We start from the raw sequence: 19765 nt of genomic DNA on the forward strand, positions 1-19765 counted from the left end.
ACAACTACTTTATGTTTCAGGCTACATTTCCTTTAATCGGTAGAGTTTAGATAATACAGATCGTCTTCTCTATAATAATCATCTTTTATAATAACATTTTATTATAAGAATTACGTTCTTTTGAGGAAACAATCTTATAATATATGTTCTCTCTATAACAGCATATCGTTGTATAGCAACCAAAAAATATCTGAACAAGCGATGCAGGCATTCTATGCTGCTACAAACTCAAAAGTAAAAGAATATAGATGGTAGATAAATAAATCTGACAATAATGCAAAAATACGCGTAATCAAATCCTGGATTCCAGGACAAAAATAAAGTATAAATAGCTCAAGCAAGCCTTATAGGACCTATATACTGTACATTTTGTTGAATGAAGGAAAGAAACAATAATTCAAAAACAGTGCACGAAAGTAGAAGATAACATTATTTTCTGGACTCTCAAAAAACTCTGAAATCCAAACTCTCTATTTGGTGACTATTTGCCATATAGTAACCAAAGGGGGGAAAATTGAACAAAGCTTCAATTAGGCAACATGTACTCCAGATATAACAGTAGCAGTGAGAGGCTTCCCTCTTCCCATAGTGAAACCTCTTGTTCCATCAGGCATTCTTGGACCTTTCGTAACCTGTCTCACCGGTCCTTCACCTAGGCCCGAGCCACTGCTGCATTGTGGAAGTGCAGCAAGCAGGCCTCGACCACCATGTATTTGAGGACGCATTCTTAATTTCCCACGCCCTTTGGTCCATGCTTTCTTGGCTGGTCCTACACCTTCTTCAACCTAAAAACATTTTTAATAGCACGATTATTTACACGCTATCAGTGCATATAAGTGGAATCCTTACTAACAAAAAAACTTGCTTTAGCTTTTCTATAGCTTATGATGTTAGCCATGAGTCAAGGCCCATGACATTACTTACATTATTGCTGTCAGAGTCTTCAGAGGGAAGCCCATCATCATCATCAAAACAGCCATCGAATTCTGACTTCCTGCTCTTTAGAACAGACTTTGGCTGCAAATTTAATGAAACGTTTCATAAATATATAGTCGAGGAGGATCTGGAGTAAATAAGAAATGTATAGAGAAGATGGTAAATAGAACTTACCGTACGTCTGAGGAGCAACCTCACTCTTAGGCCTTTTCTCCAGTTTCTTTCATCATTTAACTTCTCAACCTGATCAAATTCGAAAGAATGTAAATATAACTAAAAAGTAAAGCAAGTAAAAATCAAGAACTTAATTTTTTGAGCTGAAAATATATTGACATACCGCTCTCTCAGCTGCTTCAGAATTCTCAAACTCAATCAGTGCATGGAGCTTTGAAGCAAAATTAACAAGAACCAAAAAAAAAAACCGAGTGAGAATCTCTTCTCAATGGAACACAGAGAGCTATTTAGAACAGAAAAATAAGTCGAGCTAGTCTTTAATACCTTGTTGCTAATGCCAATGTCACCTCTAGCACGCGACAAGTTTGGATCCTGGGGATGGCATACGCGGATGGTTTTGACACTTGAATTGGAAATATAACAAGTCAGTTCAATTTGCTATCTAAGACACACAGTTAATTAGATGAAAATTATCGCTCGATAAAGGGTCAAAGAAATCACCTTCCAGCAACCTTGAATATTTTCTCAATGTTGTGATGGGAATGATCATCTGGTAAATTCTCAGCAACCACTGTGCGTAACTGAAAGTAAGAAAATTCCAATGCAAAGTATTAGCACTCAAAAATGAATCAAGTCAAAACTACTGTACAAATATATCCAAGAAAATGTATGCACCTGCAAATCCTCTTTATCCTTCTCAGTAAATGGAATTCTTCTTTTAACCTTCTTGCCATCATTGCTTACAATCTTCATCACGAAGTACATAAAAGCTGAGTCGTGTATCGATGTTCATTATGAAATTAATACATCAGCCTATAAGTTTATAAAAGTACCAGCTTTGTAGAGGACAGGAGAGCATGAGCAAGTGTCTGCTGGTTGGTTATGAGGGACTTGATTTTCTTTGTTGCCGAAACAGACGAAATTAGGACTGCAGTAATACATATAGTTAAAATTAAAAACAAGAGACATCAAAACAAGAACGAGAAAAATAAGTTTTTTTCCTTTTAATACTCACCAAAGCCTTCAAGATCCTTATTCATCTGTCTCAATAAGTTCTCATTTGCCAGCAAACTCATGTCACTAAGTTGATATTCAACCTATAAATATAGTAATCCCATCAGATTATGATACACAAATGTGTCAAAGTGGAAAGATAAAAGCAAATGTCATATAAGAACATTCATCACACAGAACATTGTTTTACAATTGTATTCTTGAGGTATTGGTTCTTATAATGCATGCAGACAATCCACATTTGCTTTAAATGGACTCTATGCATTATTGTATAATAAAGCTTCTTTCACCCTTGATCATAGATTTTGAGTTCGAGACCTGAAAATCTAGAACTTTTAGGAGCGATAAAAACCCATGGTGGACTTTCTATGACGCGAATCCAAATTATTCAGGACAGTGGATTAATTCCTAACCCAAATGCTTGAAAAAGGAAACGAAAACCACAGTAGCAATTTCTTTCTACATGCAATAACTAGTGTATATATATAAGATCAAACTAAGGCCAATGTAGCACAAATCAAGAATCAAAAAGAAAAATGAACCTGTTTAATGATCTTGTTCTTGACTTCTTCAGGAAGGACATCTTTTTGAAGCATACCAGAGAAATTTTGATTGGAAATATAGGACATTGTGTCTTGATCACCAACATATAACCAATCAGAAGTTGCAGAACCCCCAGATAGATACTGAAAATATGGGTAAAAATAACTTGATATTGGGGCAGTTGTTGTTGTAGCAGCAGTAGTACTAGCACTATGAGATCTTGGTACAAATTCAGGTGCTTGCACATTAAATTTAAAAGAGGCACTATCCTCCTTATTATTACTATTAATTTTACTACTACCCAAGGTTTTCTTAACATCCTTAGCCTCAAAAATTGTTCTAGTTTCTTGAATACATTCTTCAGCAACTCTCTCAGGTTGCAATTGTGCCATACTGTTTATCTTCTTTTTTATCTTTTTGTTGTGTACTACTTAGAATAATAAATTTTCTTGAAGATTTATGAACATGATTATTAAGAGCAAGTGTTCATAACCATAGTGTTTATTTCTCTCTCTTTTGATCTAGTTTAATGGTGGAGCTAGAAAATTGCTAGTGTCTCTCCACAAGTTAAGTAACATTTGACCAATTATACATTCCTATGTTTACTAACTACCTCTCCTGTTGATCCTTGACCATGCTATAGCCACTCACCTTATTCATATACCTTTGGTCAAATAAAACCAAAAAGAGAACATTCTTTCTTTTCCTTTTTTTAGAAATAAGATTAATAGTCTGTTTAGTGGTATAAATTGGTCAAAGGGAAAAATTAAAATAGAAAGAAATAACAATAATCCAATCAAAATAATTTTTATTTAAAAAGTAGATGGCAAATTGACAAGTTGTCAAATTAATAAATAGATCATGACCGAATTACTCACGATTTGCTTTGGCAAAAATGAGTCAAATAATGAGTTACAACATAACTCAATTCACCCAACACTATCCAACTTACACGCCTTTTTATTTAAATTTTAAAGAAAAAATTGGAAAATTATTAATTTTTCTTAAATTTATTGCAAATTTACCTGAGCACGCAAGCAACGAATACCTCAGAAGTGTGGTGAACAAACAAAAGAAAGATTTTAAATAAAAACTAAAAATTTAACAATCTGAAGAATTCATTTGATCAAATGAACTTAGTCTAAAATGATTATTTCGAGCAACTCTTCAAATTTCCCATATATATTTATTGAAAGAGGAAGCACTTGCTAGACATTGAATACATTGTCTTATCCAAGGTATTGAAAAGTGTTGGCTGATACACACAACCCCAATGTTTGATCTCTATATATTCCAATTTTACTCTTATTCAAAATATTTATTACTCCAATTATATTTACTTAGTAAAGATACATATTAATGAATGGTTTTCTTGAGGTGCACCCAAGCTAAAAACATCACTAATGTAGAAATGGGGGAGTAGAAATAGGAGTTAAGTGAAAGATACCTCCTTCGTTTCGTATTAGTTGATCCTATTGACTTAACATACTCATTAAGAAATCAGTAAATAGAGATGCATTTTACATATTTATTCTTACGTGTTCTTTAAAATGCAATGATTAAACATTAAAATTTGGTACTCCCTCCATTCCAGAATAAATGAATTATTGAGCTATTTTTCAATGTAAAATATACATGAATTATTCATTCTTCAAGAAACATATTAGAAATTTCTTTCAATTTTACCCTTTCATTCAATGATATTCTTAAGTACTTCACATTTTCTTGAAGAGTAATTTAAGAACAATTAAAAGAATAATAGTGGAAAATAACCTATAATTTATGTCCTAAAATATTTTTCTTAAGGAGTGGGTCATATTACTCTGATCCATACATTATGTCTAGAACATTGATTGAAACTAGTAGTAATAGTTACTTAAGTTTGATTTTGAGAATTGAAATCATCCATGCACCATTCAATAATTTTGAAAATCGTGGATGTATTTACTATCCTTATCAAGGGTAAAATAAGAAAGAAAAATTCTTTTGGCTATAATATTATTTAGTCTTATTCACACTATAAACTAGTTTTCTTTTGGACATTTTTACCCCTTTCATCTTAAATTTAAAATTCTTTCATTACTTATTTTATTACTATTTTCCAATACATTGAAAACTATCTCAATACATGAAAATAGACAAATTAACATAATTTTCATAAATATGGTTGCATAGTACTTATTGCTTGAAAAGAATAGCTTAGGATAAAAATAAGGGATAATACTCACAAAAATACCTGAACTTTGACCGAATTTCTAGTTGAGCATACTGAACTTTGCGGGAGTCCTATTACCCCCCTAGACTTTTTTTCGTATTTTAATGGAACATATCTGTCCACTTGGACACGTGTAAATATGAGGTTGACGCGTGTATTACACGTACCAATACACGTGTAAAAACGAGATTGGCGCGTGTATTACACCGCCAACGGCCGAAACTGGGTATAGAGTTTCGGGAGGAAATTAAATCCACTTTAAAAAGTTTAGGGTGTAATAGGACTCTCACAAAGTTCAGTATGCTCAACTGAAAATCTGGTCAAAGTTCAGGTATTTTTGTGAGTATTATCTTTAAAAATAATAATATAAAATTAATTAATTATATTCTCATATATCCAAAATCAGTATGACCAAAGTAGTATTATTTGAAATTTTTAATTTAACATTATATATTTATGTATCATATCTACTTAATTATGTGTTTTATCATATAAATAATTCTTATTTTTTAATCTTTAATATTAAATTTTATATCTATTTATTTTATATAGATAAATAGGAGGTATAGATATATATATTAAAACCTATCAATATTTGGAATGACTTTTAGTTTTTTATTTTTGTTGAAATCTGATTCATAGTTTAGTATTACATAAAATAAGTATTTATCGAAATTTCAAACACAAAAAGTTAATTATTTTTTTATGAATTCAGTTGTACAATTTTAATTATGCTAAAAAAAATTTCATGATAATTCAAACGATTTTTTTTTTTTCATTTCAAATCTTTTCTATCTATTTTTAGAAGTAGAGCGGAAAGAAGTCAGCATAACATTTGAAAAATTCGCATATAAATTTTCTTAGTTGAAAAAAAAAATTACCCTATGTTAATCTTACACTTAAATTATATATAAATGATAAAAGAATACATAAAAAAAAAATATTTACGAGTTTTAAAACTAAAAGTTTGCATGATTAAATAATTTTTAATATAATTTGAAACTATTTTAATAAAAACTTAAAAAATTTTAGATGTGATAGACATTGACAAGTTATACAAATCATATAGTTCATAAGTGTCGACTTTAATTAACAATAATCTAAGAGAGTCATACATTGATGTTATAGTCTTGCGTCACTATGTTACGCCGATTTGATAACTTAGGAACCATTATTTATATTTTTATTAATATATATGACTTCTAATTAAGGAACTACATTAATTTTTATGTTTATAAAAATTTAAACTACATATTTGAATAGTTTTTTTTTTTAAAAATATAGTTTAAAAATATTTTAATAGTGATAGTCAAAGCTCAAATTACTTTAGACATGATAGATATCGTCACAAAATAAAAATTATATAGTTCAAAAAAAATCGATATTGGCTAAACATCAATTCAAGAAAGTCACACATTAATATTATAGTCTTGAGATCCTACGTACTTTAATTATAATATTTGTTAATTGGTGAATTAAAAATATAATTACAACTGGTGAATTATTAATTATATTTGTTATTATGAACTTTAACTACGTGATTTTATTTTTATGTTTAAGAAAATCGAACAACATATTTAAATAGTTTTAAAATATAATTAAAAAATATTTCTATAACGATTGTCTAAATTCAAAATTCTTTAGACATGATAGATATCAACACATTATAAAAATCATAGAGTTCATAATTGTTGACCCTAATGAACATCAACCCAAAATAATCACTCACTTGTAGCTATTAAGCAAATCATTGTCATAATTTCTTAGTACTCTAAATAAAAATTAACTATATCCACATTTAATTGTTTTCACATTTCTTAATAACCTGAAGTAGAAATATTGATTAATTATAATATTTTGTTTGAAATAATTTATCACGGCTACAAGCTGAGGTTACTATTGCTAAATTAACTTTTATCGTGTAAAAAATAATTTTTTCACTTACATTAGGCATCTTGTAGGTGAAAATTAAAAAAGAATTGAAAAATTGAATAACTGAAATCAAAGATAGGTAAAATTTATCTGCTATTACATAACATTGATTCTACCACATAAAAAAATTCAAACATAAACGTCATTTAACTTTTAAAATTGATATATTTGTGACATAAAAATATTCTATCTTTAAAATTTAGAACACAAATTATTTTACCACAATTTTTACGTACTATTAGAAAATAACAAATTAAAGGACATATAATAGCTATAATAACGATTTTATGAAATTGATTTGAGACGCATAATAAATACTAATTCTCCTAACACTTGATTAGGATAAGCTTGTGTGAGACTTATTAAAATTTTATTTAGGTTTGATATAATTAGTTAATCAAAGTTAATTTAATTACTTATTTTTTAAAATTACATTTAAAATTTACAAGCTATAAAATTGGATCCAATCGTCGACAACTCTAATGACACTTCAAATACTCTATATGTGAGACAAGGCTATCAATTAATTTTAATCGTGAAAATATATATGTATGCTTAAGATACTAAAATAGCTCATTATTGGTATTAAATCAATAATAATTCATACAAGCTAAATCTTCTAATCGATAATTAAGTCAAAAAAATAAAATTTAATTTATTCATTTTTCTCTTTATAAATAGGTTTTCTTTCATCCAAAAATTGACTATAACTTCTTACATAGATTTCATTTTAAAACATTGAACTTCTATCGACGCCATTGCAATAAAGGTATTACAATTATCGGACAAACATAACGTAACATTTAGTGAAATTAATTTGTTTAAATTTAATATAATTAGTTGATTAAAAGCAATTAAATTCAATTATCCATTTATTTAGATATAAATTATTGTATAGATACACTTTTATAATTATAATGTTCAGTTATTAATCCTTGTTCGACTAAAAATAATTACATTTGCAGTAATTATTAGTTAATTCAATTTAATAATAGATCAGAAAAGTATTATTCCAAAAAATAATGTTTGAGAGTCATAACAATTATCAAAATATCTGATCAAGATAAAACTTAAGTTTAAACGCAGTAAAATTTTATTTAAATCGGCTATAATTAGTTAATTAAAAATAGCTATATTATAATCACTGATCTATTTAAATTATAATTCAAATTTACTGGTAAGACTCGAGAAGATTGTATCAAATCAAATCAAATGATTAAAAATCTAATTTAATTAGATCGTAAAATATATTATTGTGATGAAATTTAGTGTTTAATTTCATTATAAAAAAATTTAATCTTTATGTAGACACAACATAAATTTAGTATTGTATTTTTGTAATCTTTTTTCAAAGAAGTTTATTTGACCTAGTTATCAACAACCTAGGAGAGTACTAAAAATTTAATATAGTCTTTATACATTTATAGCCATTTTTGGGCCAAAAAATTATGGCAAAAAATATGTGCTCTAATTAAATAATTTTATTAATTATTATATTTAAATATATTTAAATTATATTTAAATAAATTTTAATTTTTTAAGTCTAATTTGAAAATATTTCAATATTTGCAATCAAAATTCAAAATACTTTAAATATAATAAATACTGACACATTATAAAAATTACATCGTTCATATTTAACAATCCTAGCTAATGTTTTAAAAAAAATGTGATAAACTTTAGAATTGAATGACTTTTATATAATAATAAATTTATTATTGTGATAAGTTCAAAAGCTAATTTAATAATTTTCCTTCACATTTAATGATAGTAATAACTTATCCCACATAAATTTTAGTTGCAGTTAATATTAAAAATTTACTTCTTTTTTATTTAAGGAAAAGGTTAGTATGATTTTTGTACATTTATGACTAAAAAATTATGACCATTTAACAGCTCCCGAGGGAGTAATAATTTAAAAGTTATTAAAAATGAACTGATTTTGTTGCCTCTGACTTTAGAAATGTATATTGAACTCAACCTAGTATTCTCATGAGTTGGTGTATGCAAAACACATTGTCCTATGGATCTTTGCTTGCTTAGAAAAGAGGCTCACTTTTTGTGAAAGCCCAACATCATTTCAAGTTTGGACTATTTAGCATTTTAACTTTTTCTTCAAACTTAAATCTTCAAAAATGTGTACAAAAAGATTGTCGAAAAATATCAACTTACTATTTTTTTCTTTTTTTGTGTGACATTTTACAGTGATTTTTTTGGCATTTTATAATATACAATAAAACAAGATGGAAAGAACTACAGTAAATTAAACCTTTTCCTTTAGGCATTTTACAAAATATATTTTTGTACCTGAAAGAAAAAGAAAAACAAAAGTATTTATAGTGAAACCTATGGAATATTCTTTGTTACTCTAACAATGTGCAAAATATTTTGTAAAAATAGAATAATGTTTGGTAGTCCCATGATAAATATCTTGATGTCTTTACTCTTGACATGTTTTTTCTTTAAAAATAAAAATAAAAAATTGACCATTAGAAAAAGGGATGGTTAATACAAAATAACTCATCCTCACGACTTTGATAAAGATGTTACACTATTTGAATGCATTAATTTCTGAAAGTCACATTACCTAGCTAATTTTCAATTTTTATTGATTCTTTTCTTTTTTTTGTTTCTTTATTAAATAAGTTGTTTTTTTTTTACATACAATGAATAGATAGTGAAGTTGATGTAACAAGACAGTTTTGTTTTGGACCTAATTTGAAGCTAACATTTTATATTGTGAAATTAAATACTAAAGTGATAAGGATACACAAATGGATATTCTTAACAATTCTGAAAGTACGATAACGACTTGTTCGGTGGATAGATTAGAGGTCAATAATGATGAAGAGGCAAGCACCAATAACACACAAATATCATTTTGCCCATTTCTTCTTGCAAGAGTTGTTTATTCAATCTTCTTTCTCAATTATCTCTAAATTCAACAATTCTTGTGGTGAATTCGTAAGTATTTCTACATTATTAATCAGAGATCTTGAATTCTAATCGTAAGAATGAAATTCGTCTTTAATATAATCAAGTGTTGTATTCATAAAGTGAAATTTACTAAAACAAATCTGAATTAATCAAGCTGAAGAGAGGAAGAAAAAAAAATATTTAACTGCGGAGAAAAAAGACAACCAAGAGCACACTTGAGATTAAATATATAAGAGTTTAATGAGCAAATTGGATTGATTTGATGAGGCCTAAGAGATTTGGTCTGGATCATTAAATCTTATTATAGTAGTTCTATTTGAATCAGCGGCAGAATCAATTTTTTTTTATATATAAAATATGAAAAAATAAATATATAAAGAAGTCCAACAAAAAATTAAAATATTTATTATATGTTCGTAAAAATAATTTCATTTATAAATCTAATTGATTCCGCCTTTAATTTGAGTTATATTACATTATATACATAACATATTAAACAATGAATAAAATGCATTCATTATTCTATCTCTGTGTTATTATTCTATGTTTATCCTTTTCTTGTCAAGAAATGCATACGGTTAATTAATTTATAATTTTTGGAGAAATTGACGATCCAAAAATGTGCCAGAAACAATCAAGTGTTAAGATAAGTACATCAAATTGATTGTGATAACTCATACTCGCTCCGTTCGCTTTTATTTGTTATTATTTTTTTTAATTTTATTTTTATTTTACTTATTATCTTTAACAAATCAAAAAAGAAATTTTTAAAAAAAATTCTCATGCTTTATTTTAACATTAATTATTTTTTCTTCAAATTATTTTTTAATACCTACTATATTAATTATTATTTTCTTAATGAATGTATCATGTCAAGAAGTGATAAATAAAAACAAACGATGGGAATCAAACTATACAAAAATTATTTATAAATCACATTTAAATCGAATAAATCATAATTATAAGAGTGTCGGTTTAATATATATTTTTTCACTAAAGAGGTGGTAAAATAATAAATCTATGTGGGCGCACTAAACAAATCTGGTAGTACATAAGATTCTCTATTATTTTTCTACTGAATGAGACTTTTTTGTCATACTCTTTGGATAGCAATATATACATTTGGAATTCTTTAAAGTTTTTGTGGACTTCTGAATTTTATTTTGTATAACAGAGAATTTTATCAATGAAAGTTTTGTATAGCCAATCACTGTCTTGTTTGAAATTAAGGCACATAAAACAGGTTAGAGGACTACTCTCTCCATCTTAAAAAAAAAAAAAAAAAAACAATAAAGACAAGATTTTGTTGATTATTTTTTTTTTTCTCCTTTACTATAAAGGTGGATAGATATCTATAATTGAATTCAATTGCTAACTTTTTTATTTGGTGTTCGATATCCATATTGAAATTTGATTAATTCTGATTCGTGCCAAGTAGGGCTTCATTAGGAGGTAACGCTTCCTACCAAGGATTTTTTTATACTCAAGACCTCTGATAATTGCTAGCTTTAATCTAGAATTTCCAAAGTAATAATTAATTTGAGGCAATTTTTTGAGCTAAATTGATTTAATATTATCAATCCGAGTTTACATTACATATAGATGACTCAAACTTATTTGGGATAAAACTTAGTAATTATCTTATATATTTTTTTTCTCAAGTGGAATAAGTGAGAGAGCTAATTCTCACCCTCCCCACTTTGCCCATATTTTCATTAATTTCATGTGACTGCTCTGACTTATAGGAATGGAATTTTTTCAGCCTTGGGACACTCCCACAAGATTTTTGGTTGAACAAAAATCAAAGATACTTCAACTTAACTCCATCTACTATTAATTTGGACTATTCTTTCTTTGCCTTCATATGTGTGTGAAGATTCTCCTCTCTCTCTCTCTTTTTTGTCTTAACAATTTGCTTTTGTTTATCATCTTTCTCACTGTCCTTCTTCTCTTTGATACCTCTTCTTTTTTTAGTTGCATTGTCAAATAAAAAAGAAAGCCAGATTCCTTTCTTGATGTCTACAAGTGTTTGTTTTACACCTGTCTTGAAGGAGGCAAAAGTGGTCCATCTATTTTTTTTTTTCAAATAGTAGAGCATTAGGGAACTACCTAATGCTTGTAATAAATGAGAAAAAACAGACAACATATTTAATTGAAGATATGTATAATAGTAGTATCTTGTTGAGGATAAGACCAAATCTTGCCTTGTCTATTTTACTTCACAAGATATCTCATGATTCTTCAAGAGCATGAACCTACATATATTTAATTATATTATTATAGATTAGATGTAATTGGAAATATCCTTAACAGGTCATAGTACAACTTATACAACCTGCTACATAAATCAATTCTTGATCCACATAAAGAGCCCCTTGAAAATCATGATTGACAAATGAATTTTCTAATTTAAAATTGGACACTAAACAAATACAAGATGCTTCTATTCTTTTCCTTCTAGCTTTTTACTTTTTTCCAAATTTCATTTTCTTTTTGAGCAACTTATCTGATTTTCTTTGAGTGACAGACTAAGACACATTATTAAAAAAAGAGATCCAATCTTTTGAATATGGACCAAGACCTTGTCTTGTGGAAGACAAAAGCTATATAGTTAGGTGATTTTGGTCTTTGCCTAATCTTAGAAGGCATCCATGTTTCACTTTCTTAAAGGAAAAAAAGTTTTTCCACATATTTCTTTAGATCAAAGAAACCTCCTCTTCACAAGATAATATTGTATATGTTACAAGTCATTGGATAAGAGTGAGTCAACTAAACCTGATATAATTAAAGCATCAAGAAATTCATCTGCAATGATGAATCCTGCTACTTAAAACTAGTACTAGTAATGTACTTGATCCCAGAAAGGCATTGCTCATTCATTTCTCAAGTGTTGTGGACTTAAATTCAAGTTCCTTATACTGAAACAACAAATAACTAGAACACGGTTCGAAATGCACAGACATAAAAAGGAGATCTAATCCTGCAAAATTTCACATCTCTCTCAAGATTTATATATAATAAGTATATAGGGTATCGATTTATGGTAGTTAATTCCTCCAATGTATATAATCTTATCTGCAAAATTCATGGTGGAGATCTATACATCAATCTTTCCAGAGGTGTGAACATGGTTTTTCCAGCTGTGATTCTCAGATTTTACATCATCTTCTTCTTCCATGCTATCACCCACAGTCGTGGAAGTACCGCCACAACTCACAGCCAAGTGTAGAGGACCGGGAGGGGAACCAGATTGAGAACTACTGCGCTTTGAGGATTCCACGTATTGGCCTTGGGACATCCATAAATTTCCCAGAGCCACGCCAGACTTATTTGCTGGTTGGGTCTGTGAATTTGGAACCCTTCGTGTATGAAGCCGATATTTCTGAAATCATATGAATGTATTTATTAATATGGTCAAATTCATAAACAAACAACACATAATGGTACTTCACACAAAATAGTGTGAGTTCAAACTCACCTGCAAATGACTCTTTACTTCATCATTTGTTAGGCCATCCACTTGCATGAGCTCTCTAATCTGCTTAGGAGTTGCAACTGCAAGGAAGCCAGAAAATAATATGAGCAACAGTTGATAAATGACAGAACAATTGAACTGGAAATTTTTAATTCAATCTTGTTTCAACAGTCTGGCAGCTACTGAGAAATCATTTTATATATATTTTCACTAGAGGACTATCGTAATGTATAGCAAAGATGTCAATTTCCTAACTTGTGATATATCATGCATTCACGAAAATGTACACAGGACTCCAATGATCCATACAACACTCGAGTTAAATTCTCCTAATTCATCAACCACCAAGTCTATACCAAACATCATAGACTCCTATGCTCAATAGACACTTAATTCTATTATACAATAAGGAAACACAAGAGTCAGATTCTTGAAAACAACAGGTGTCGTCACAATTTCATACAGAAGTTCATCTGCACTTGAAGAACAGCATAAAGTTCTTACCTTGTGAACCCCCAAGTTGTTGGAGTGCATCGACAAATCGCCTATGCAGTTCTGGTGACCAGCATCTTCTTTGCTTTCTAGCAGACTGCTGCTGAGCCAGTGATCCAGTCCTTATATTTGATTGGCAACCTGCTGCACTAGATAATCCACCTCTGCTACCATTGTGTTTTGAATTCAAACCACTAGTCACAGTATCCTCCCTCAGCTTCGCAATTCCAGGAGTATGAAGCGATAATCCTGTTACTCCTGGTAGCTCATCTTTATTGTCCTTCCTAACTGCTGCCACTGAAAACCCCTTGAAAGGTGAAAATGCCTTTCCCACATTCATGGTTTTATACGACCGGAATGGATCTTCAGTTATTGAACTATGCCCTTCTTCTTCAAGGGATTTCCGAGTATCCTATCAAAGAGTCGTAAGCAAAAACTTGATCAGCAAAGATGAACACGAAACAATCTAACAATTTCATCGTCTATAATAAGAAAATCAAGTCAGTTATGTTCTCACCACTTTCAATTCTGATTTAGATGGCTGCTTATTATTCACTTCATCGGTCTTTTCACAGTGAGATTCACTGTTCCAGAGCTGCACAGAGCTCATCCAACTCATCTTTTCTCTACTGTCCTTATCTTTAGCCGTGATTTCAGCTTTAGTATCTTCATCCAAACTCTTCTTCAGTGGAATAAACTCTTCCAATACTGGTTCTTTTCTTGATTTTCTATATTGCATTGATTCTTCTCTCAAAGTTCCAATAGCTGCAATAACAACAACCATCACCATCAGAAAAATAATCAACACCCTCCATCTTTCCATTCACAATACTCAACAAAAACAAACAAGAACATGTACATAGTACTAATGATACAAAAACAACCATCAAACATCTAAAAAAGTTTAACCATCTCCATAACCGTGGTGTCTAGGCCAACTTTCGCGCACCTCTGACTAAATCCACGGGTATACCTGACATTAGTTATCAGGTAACTCTGTCAATCAAGACTAGCACCAACCATATTTTGCTTTCCCATTCGCATAATCAATCACACAAATGAAACATTACCCATGAAAAAGTAGTCAATAAAATCAATACCCAAACATCCAAAGACAATTAACACACCAAAAATATCATATCACAAAACAATCACTAAGGTTGAGTACTCTACGAGGATCAAATACTGTTCTCACTTACCCTTCAGCGTACTCGAACCCTCAACTACTTAAACAAGATAATTGATTATAAAAAAGAAAAAAAAGAAAAAGGAACTAACCGTCTTTAACAAGAAGAACAGAAAGAGGAAGCTCGCGTTTAAAGGCTTCAATTTTCCTCATTTCATCATCAAGTCTGGATATATAATCATCAATCTGTGCTAGTTTATCAGGTATATGACGGATCAAAGAAACTTTTCTAAGAAAATCAGTAACGGATTCAGGAACAAAACTTGGTCTACAATCTAAGCTCAATTCAGGTGGGATCGAACCCATTTCACCAGATCTTCAACTAGCTAGATCTTTATCTATAAATATTGCTTCAGTTACTTTCACAATCAATAAGAAATGGAACCCCAAATATGAAAATTAGGAAGAAAAGAGAAAGACAACGAATCTATATATATAGAGGGGTGGGGGGGGGGGGGGGGAGAAGGGGGGTGGGGGGGTAAGAAGGAGGAGAAGATTCTGTTAAACAACGTTTGCGGGTTTTGACAGAAAAGAAAGGAAGAGAAGGGAGGGGTATATATATATATATATATATATATATACTCAGAGTATATATTTCGCGTCGTCGCATATTTTATCTCTTTAGATTTTGATTTAGATTCCTCATTTTCAATGGTCTAAATTCTCCCTCTCTCTATACATACTTCTAGACAATAAATAAAGTATTCTTTTCTTCTTCTTTATTACTTATAGTAAAAGTAAAAATAATAATAATATATTCTTAATATTTATACTTGATATCTTATTTATGAGATTACTTATAACATCATTTATACTATAACAGATTATTTAGTTGAAAATAAAATTTCAAAATTAATTATCTCTACATTAGCTATTTTACCTTCAAGGTAAGATAAAAACAACAATATAATATCTAGATAACTAATTCAAAGTGAGTTGTTTCACGTATCTCATTCCAACAAAATATGCAATATGCTCATTCTAAAATTAATTTCGAAATTAGTTATTCCCTCCATTTCAAAATAAATAAATTGGTGAACTATTTTTCAATTTCCAAAATAAATGAATTGTTCATTTTTCAAGAGTTATGTTTGACATTTTTTTCAATTTTACTCTTTCATTTAATGAGATTCTTAAGTACTTCAAATTTTCTAAGAGAGTAACTTAAGAACAATTAAAAGGATAATAGTGGAGACTAACCTACAATTTATGTCCTAAAAGATTTTTATTAAGATGTCTGTCATACCTCAATAATTCAATCATTTTAAAATGAAGGAAGTATCACTTATTTTCTGCACCAAACGACCCCTAAAGATAGAATAAGATAATTAGAAAACTAAATAATATTTATTATCAAACATATAGAAATAATTTCAAAAAGATATCTCAAAATCATTCTTCACATTTGTCAAGTGTACCATACGCTAAATTGAGTACAAACTACAAAGTACTCTTGAAGTTTGTCTACTTAAAATCACCTAAAAGATGATTCTACTTGCTCCCTCCGTCTATTATACTTGGCCATTTTTTGAAAAAACAAAAAAAAAATTATTTCAAATTAGTTATTTATTTTTATAAATCAAAAGTCTTTTTGTTAATTCTTTTTCGTATTATCCTCAGTAGCAAATAATTAAAGAAAATAGTAATAGTTCGATTTAGAGTTTCAAAACGTTATTAATAGGATTTAGTTTGTAAAATACACTTTTAATTAATATTTTTTTAATAAATGTGTTCAATAAAAAAATATCAAGTAAAATAAAATAAAAAGAGTATTTTATTTTGGGAAAAAAATTAAATACAACTGAGAGATAATATTACCATAGAATAAAACATATACTCCATCCATTTTATATTAGTTGATTTTTTCCTCTCTACACGTGTTAATAAGTCATTATATTCTCTAATTTAAAATAAGTAAATTTTTGTTTCAAAGCTTGCATATTAAAAAAAATTGAGACATAAATTATCTTTTAATTTTCATTCTTATCCTTTTAGATATTATCAAGTTACTTTTGAAATTTCAGCCACATAAAAATAAAATCAATTAAGTCTCTTGAAACTCATAACAGTGTAAATGATGGATAAAATTGAAAGAAATTTTCAACATGTCTCTTGAATAATGAATCAATTCACTTATTTTAAACATTGAAAAATAACTTAAAAGTTCACTTAATTTGGAATAAAAGCAGTAACAAAAAGGTAATTTTACTATTTCACTCCACAAAAAGTCAATTTTTTTTTGAAATTTTATAAATAAGTGTAAATACTTTCAAAAAGAGTTTATTGCAAGGATAATATGAAAAATTTTCAATTAATGCCTTTTTAATTTAGTGAGATGGACAACTAATATGAAACAACTATTTTTAGTAAAAGAAAAATCTTTTTGGCCATAAATAGTAATAAATCCTACTCACATTATAAACTAGTTAGTTTTAAGACATTTTTATCCCTTTCAATCCTAAATTTGAATTTCTAACATTACTTTATTTATTATACCATTTTTCAATACATCAAAAACTATCCCAATACATGAAAATGAATAATTTATGTATTCTATTTATAATTATTTAATTTTCTTAATTAACAGTTCTATAATTAAATAATTGTCAAATGTAGTAATATATAATTAAGAAAATAAAAATTAATTAGTAAAAATTTATTTATTAATTGTTAGTTATATTTTCTTTTTTTACGTTTGTAGTTGTTTAATTTTACTTCAACTTTTAATTATGTAACATAGTTTCTACTTTGTACATATTTTAAGAAATTTAATTAAATTATTTTATTTATTTTTTTATCTAGTTTGATTTTATGATTTTTTTTAATGAATATGAAAATTATTATATGAAAATAAAGTTTTAAGGGTGAATTTCCTAAATAGTCAACTGAGTTTTAAAAATTTTCTTCAAATATCACTTATGTTTTATTTAGGATCACAATATCACTCAACTATCACTTTTTTCCTCAAAAAATAGTAAACACCTCAAAAATCTTATTCTCTCTTAGTTGACATAAATGTCAATAAAAAAACTTTTTAAAAACAGACTAGACCCATTTAACTCATCAAACTTAGAAAAATTTATCGGTACTAAAATTTAACATATATTTTTTCAAGGGTTATTTTTCTCAATGGCATTCATATTTTTTGAATTTCCTAAAAAAATTATTTTTATCTTTTTAGAGATAGTCATATGACTCAACTATCACTACTATTCTCAAAAAAAAAAAAAAAGTATCTTATATGTCTCTTTCTCTTCTAACTAACGGGCCATGTTATTAATTTTTTTTTAATAATATACTTATTTGAATCATCAAACTTATTTAGTCAAAATTATATTCTTATTATTTTCTTTACAAAATATATTAATTTATTAAGAATAAATTTTCATGCTTAGAAATCTCTTTTCATTACTTAAACTTTCAAATTTTTTCTAAAGTTATTTTCTTGGATTGTTATAAATATTTTTGGAGTCGCTTATAAAAATCACATTTTGTTTTTGCTAAGACAGTAATATCACTCAGTTATTAATATTTTTTTCAAAAAATCACTAAGTACCTTGAAAGTTTTCTCTTCTTCTAATTAGCATGTCATGTCAGTAAACCATCATTTTTTAAAAAATAATAAACATATTAACTCCGCATACTCATTTAACCAAAATAATAGTTTTATCTTTTTAAAAATATATATTAATTTATTAAGAAGAAATTCTCATACTTAGGTATTTACATATTTTTTCTAGAGTTATTTTCCTAGATAATCATTCAGGTTTTTATATATAATTGCCTGCAAAAATCAGTTGTTCTCTAAAGAAAATAATATCACTAAATTACATAAGTTATCTAGAGATTTTCATTTGCATTTAAAATAATATGATAAAGATTGAGTATGATAAAGAAATTCTAAACAGAAAAATTAAACTAATGCATTTATTTTTTTAAAGAATAAAGTTATAATTTTGAGTAAATGGTTTGATGAATTAAATGATTTATTATTTAAAAATATGATTTTAATGATATGACATGTCAACTAAGAGAGAAGAATATTTTTGAGGTGTGTAGTATTTTTTTAGGAAAATAGTGATAGTTGAGTAATATTGTGTTCCTAAATCAAATATAAGTGATATTTGAAAGAAAGTCTCAAATTCACTCAAAGTTTCAATAATAACATGTTTTGGCATGTTTAAAATTTTGTTATTTTATATTTGTCTATAGATGAATATACTAACAAAATACGTTGTGGTTAAATGTAAAAAGTTATTTTGCTAAATAATTTAACCACAATATTTTTTTCGTAACATTTGTAGCAATATATTTGGCTAAAATTTATATACATATTTTATATGGTTTATGACTAAAAATTTATACTCATTGCTATGAAATCTATTATGTTGTAGACTGTAGTTATATATATATATATATATATATATATAGTAAGTGATTTTATCCACGACAAACAATTTGTATCTATCTTCATATAATTAGGAAGAATATATATATATATTAGATTAAGTATATTAATTTATTTTAATAATTTGATATAATAATTTATTTATTCAAATTATATTTGAAACTTATTAATAAGATCCTATAAATTTGAATCAAGTCGAATAACAAATACCCCTAAATTCTTAAAACACTTGATGAAGTTTGAGTGAAACATATTAAAATTTTGTTTAAATTTTTTATAATTAGTAATTTGAAGTTAATAGAATCATTAATATGGACATTTATTTTTTAAAAAATTATATTTGAAACTTACAAGTTATAAAAATGAATCGTACCATTGACAACACTAATTAAACTAGACCGATAAAGATATTATTTCGATGAAATAAGTCTAAAGTAAAATTTAGTAAAGTTA

The 19765-nt window shown here is 27.6% G+C and overlaps 2 protein-coding genes across 2 annotated transcripts; both read right to left on the reverse strand.

The window, feature by feature from the left end:
- Positions 1–289: 289 nt before the first annotated feature.
- LOC107879983 (la-related protein 6C) lies at positions 290–3299 on the reverse strand. The gene is made up of 10 exons (XM_016726904.2): positions 2667–3299; positions 2126–2207; positions 1944–2038; positions 1786–1857; positions 1612–1691; positions 1435–1513; positions 1274–1321; positions 1111–1179; positions 925–1017; positions 290–785 (listed from the first exon to the last, which is right to left on the reverse strand). Exons 1-10 carry the CDS (start codon positions 3057–3059, stop codon positions 531–533), a joined length of 1266 nt encoding a protein of 421 aa, XP_016582390.2. The 5' UTR covers positions 3060–3299; the 3' UTR covers positions 290–530.
- A 9300-nt stretch (positions 3300–12599) lies between these two features.
- LOC107840319 (transcription factor HHO6) lies at positions 12600–15519 on the reverse strand. The gene is made up of 5 exons (XM_016684152.2): positions 14997–15519; positions 14236–14483; positions 13731–14130; positions 13230–13306; positions 12600–13133 (listed from the first exon to the last, which is right to left on the reverse strand). The coding sequence occupies exons 1-5, from the start codon at positions 15208–15210 to the stop codon at positions 12849–12851; spliced, it is 1224 nt and encodes a 407-aa protein (XP_016539638.1). The 5' UTR covers positions 15211–15519; the 3' UTR covers positions 12600–12848.
- Between the last annotated feature and the right edge of the window lie 4246 nt (positions 15520–19765).

Source organism: Capsicum annuum, chromosome 8 (genome assembly GCF_002878395.1).
Source record: "Capsicum annuum cultivar UCD-10X-F1 chromosome 8, UCD10Xv1.1, whole genome shotgun sequence".
Taxonomy (NCBI): Eukaryota; Viridiplantae; Streptophyta; class Magnoliopsida; order Solanales; family Solanaceae; genus Capsicum; species Capsicum annuum.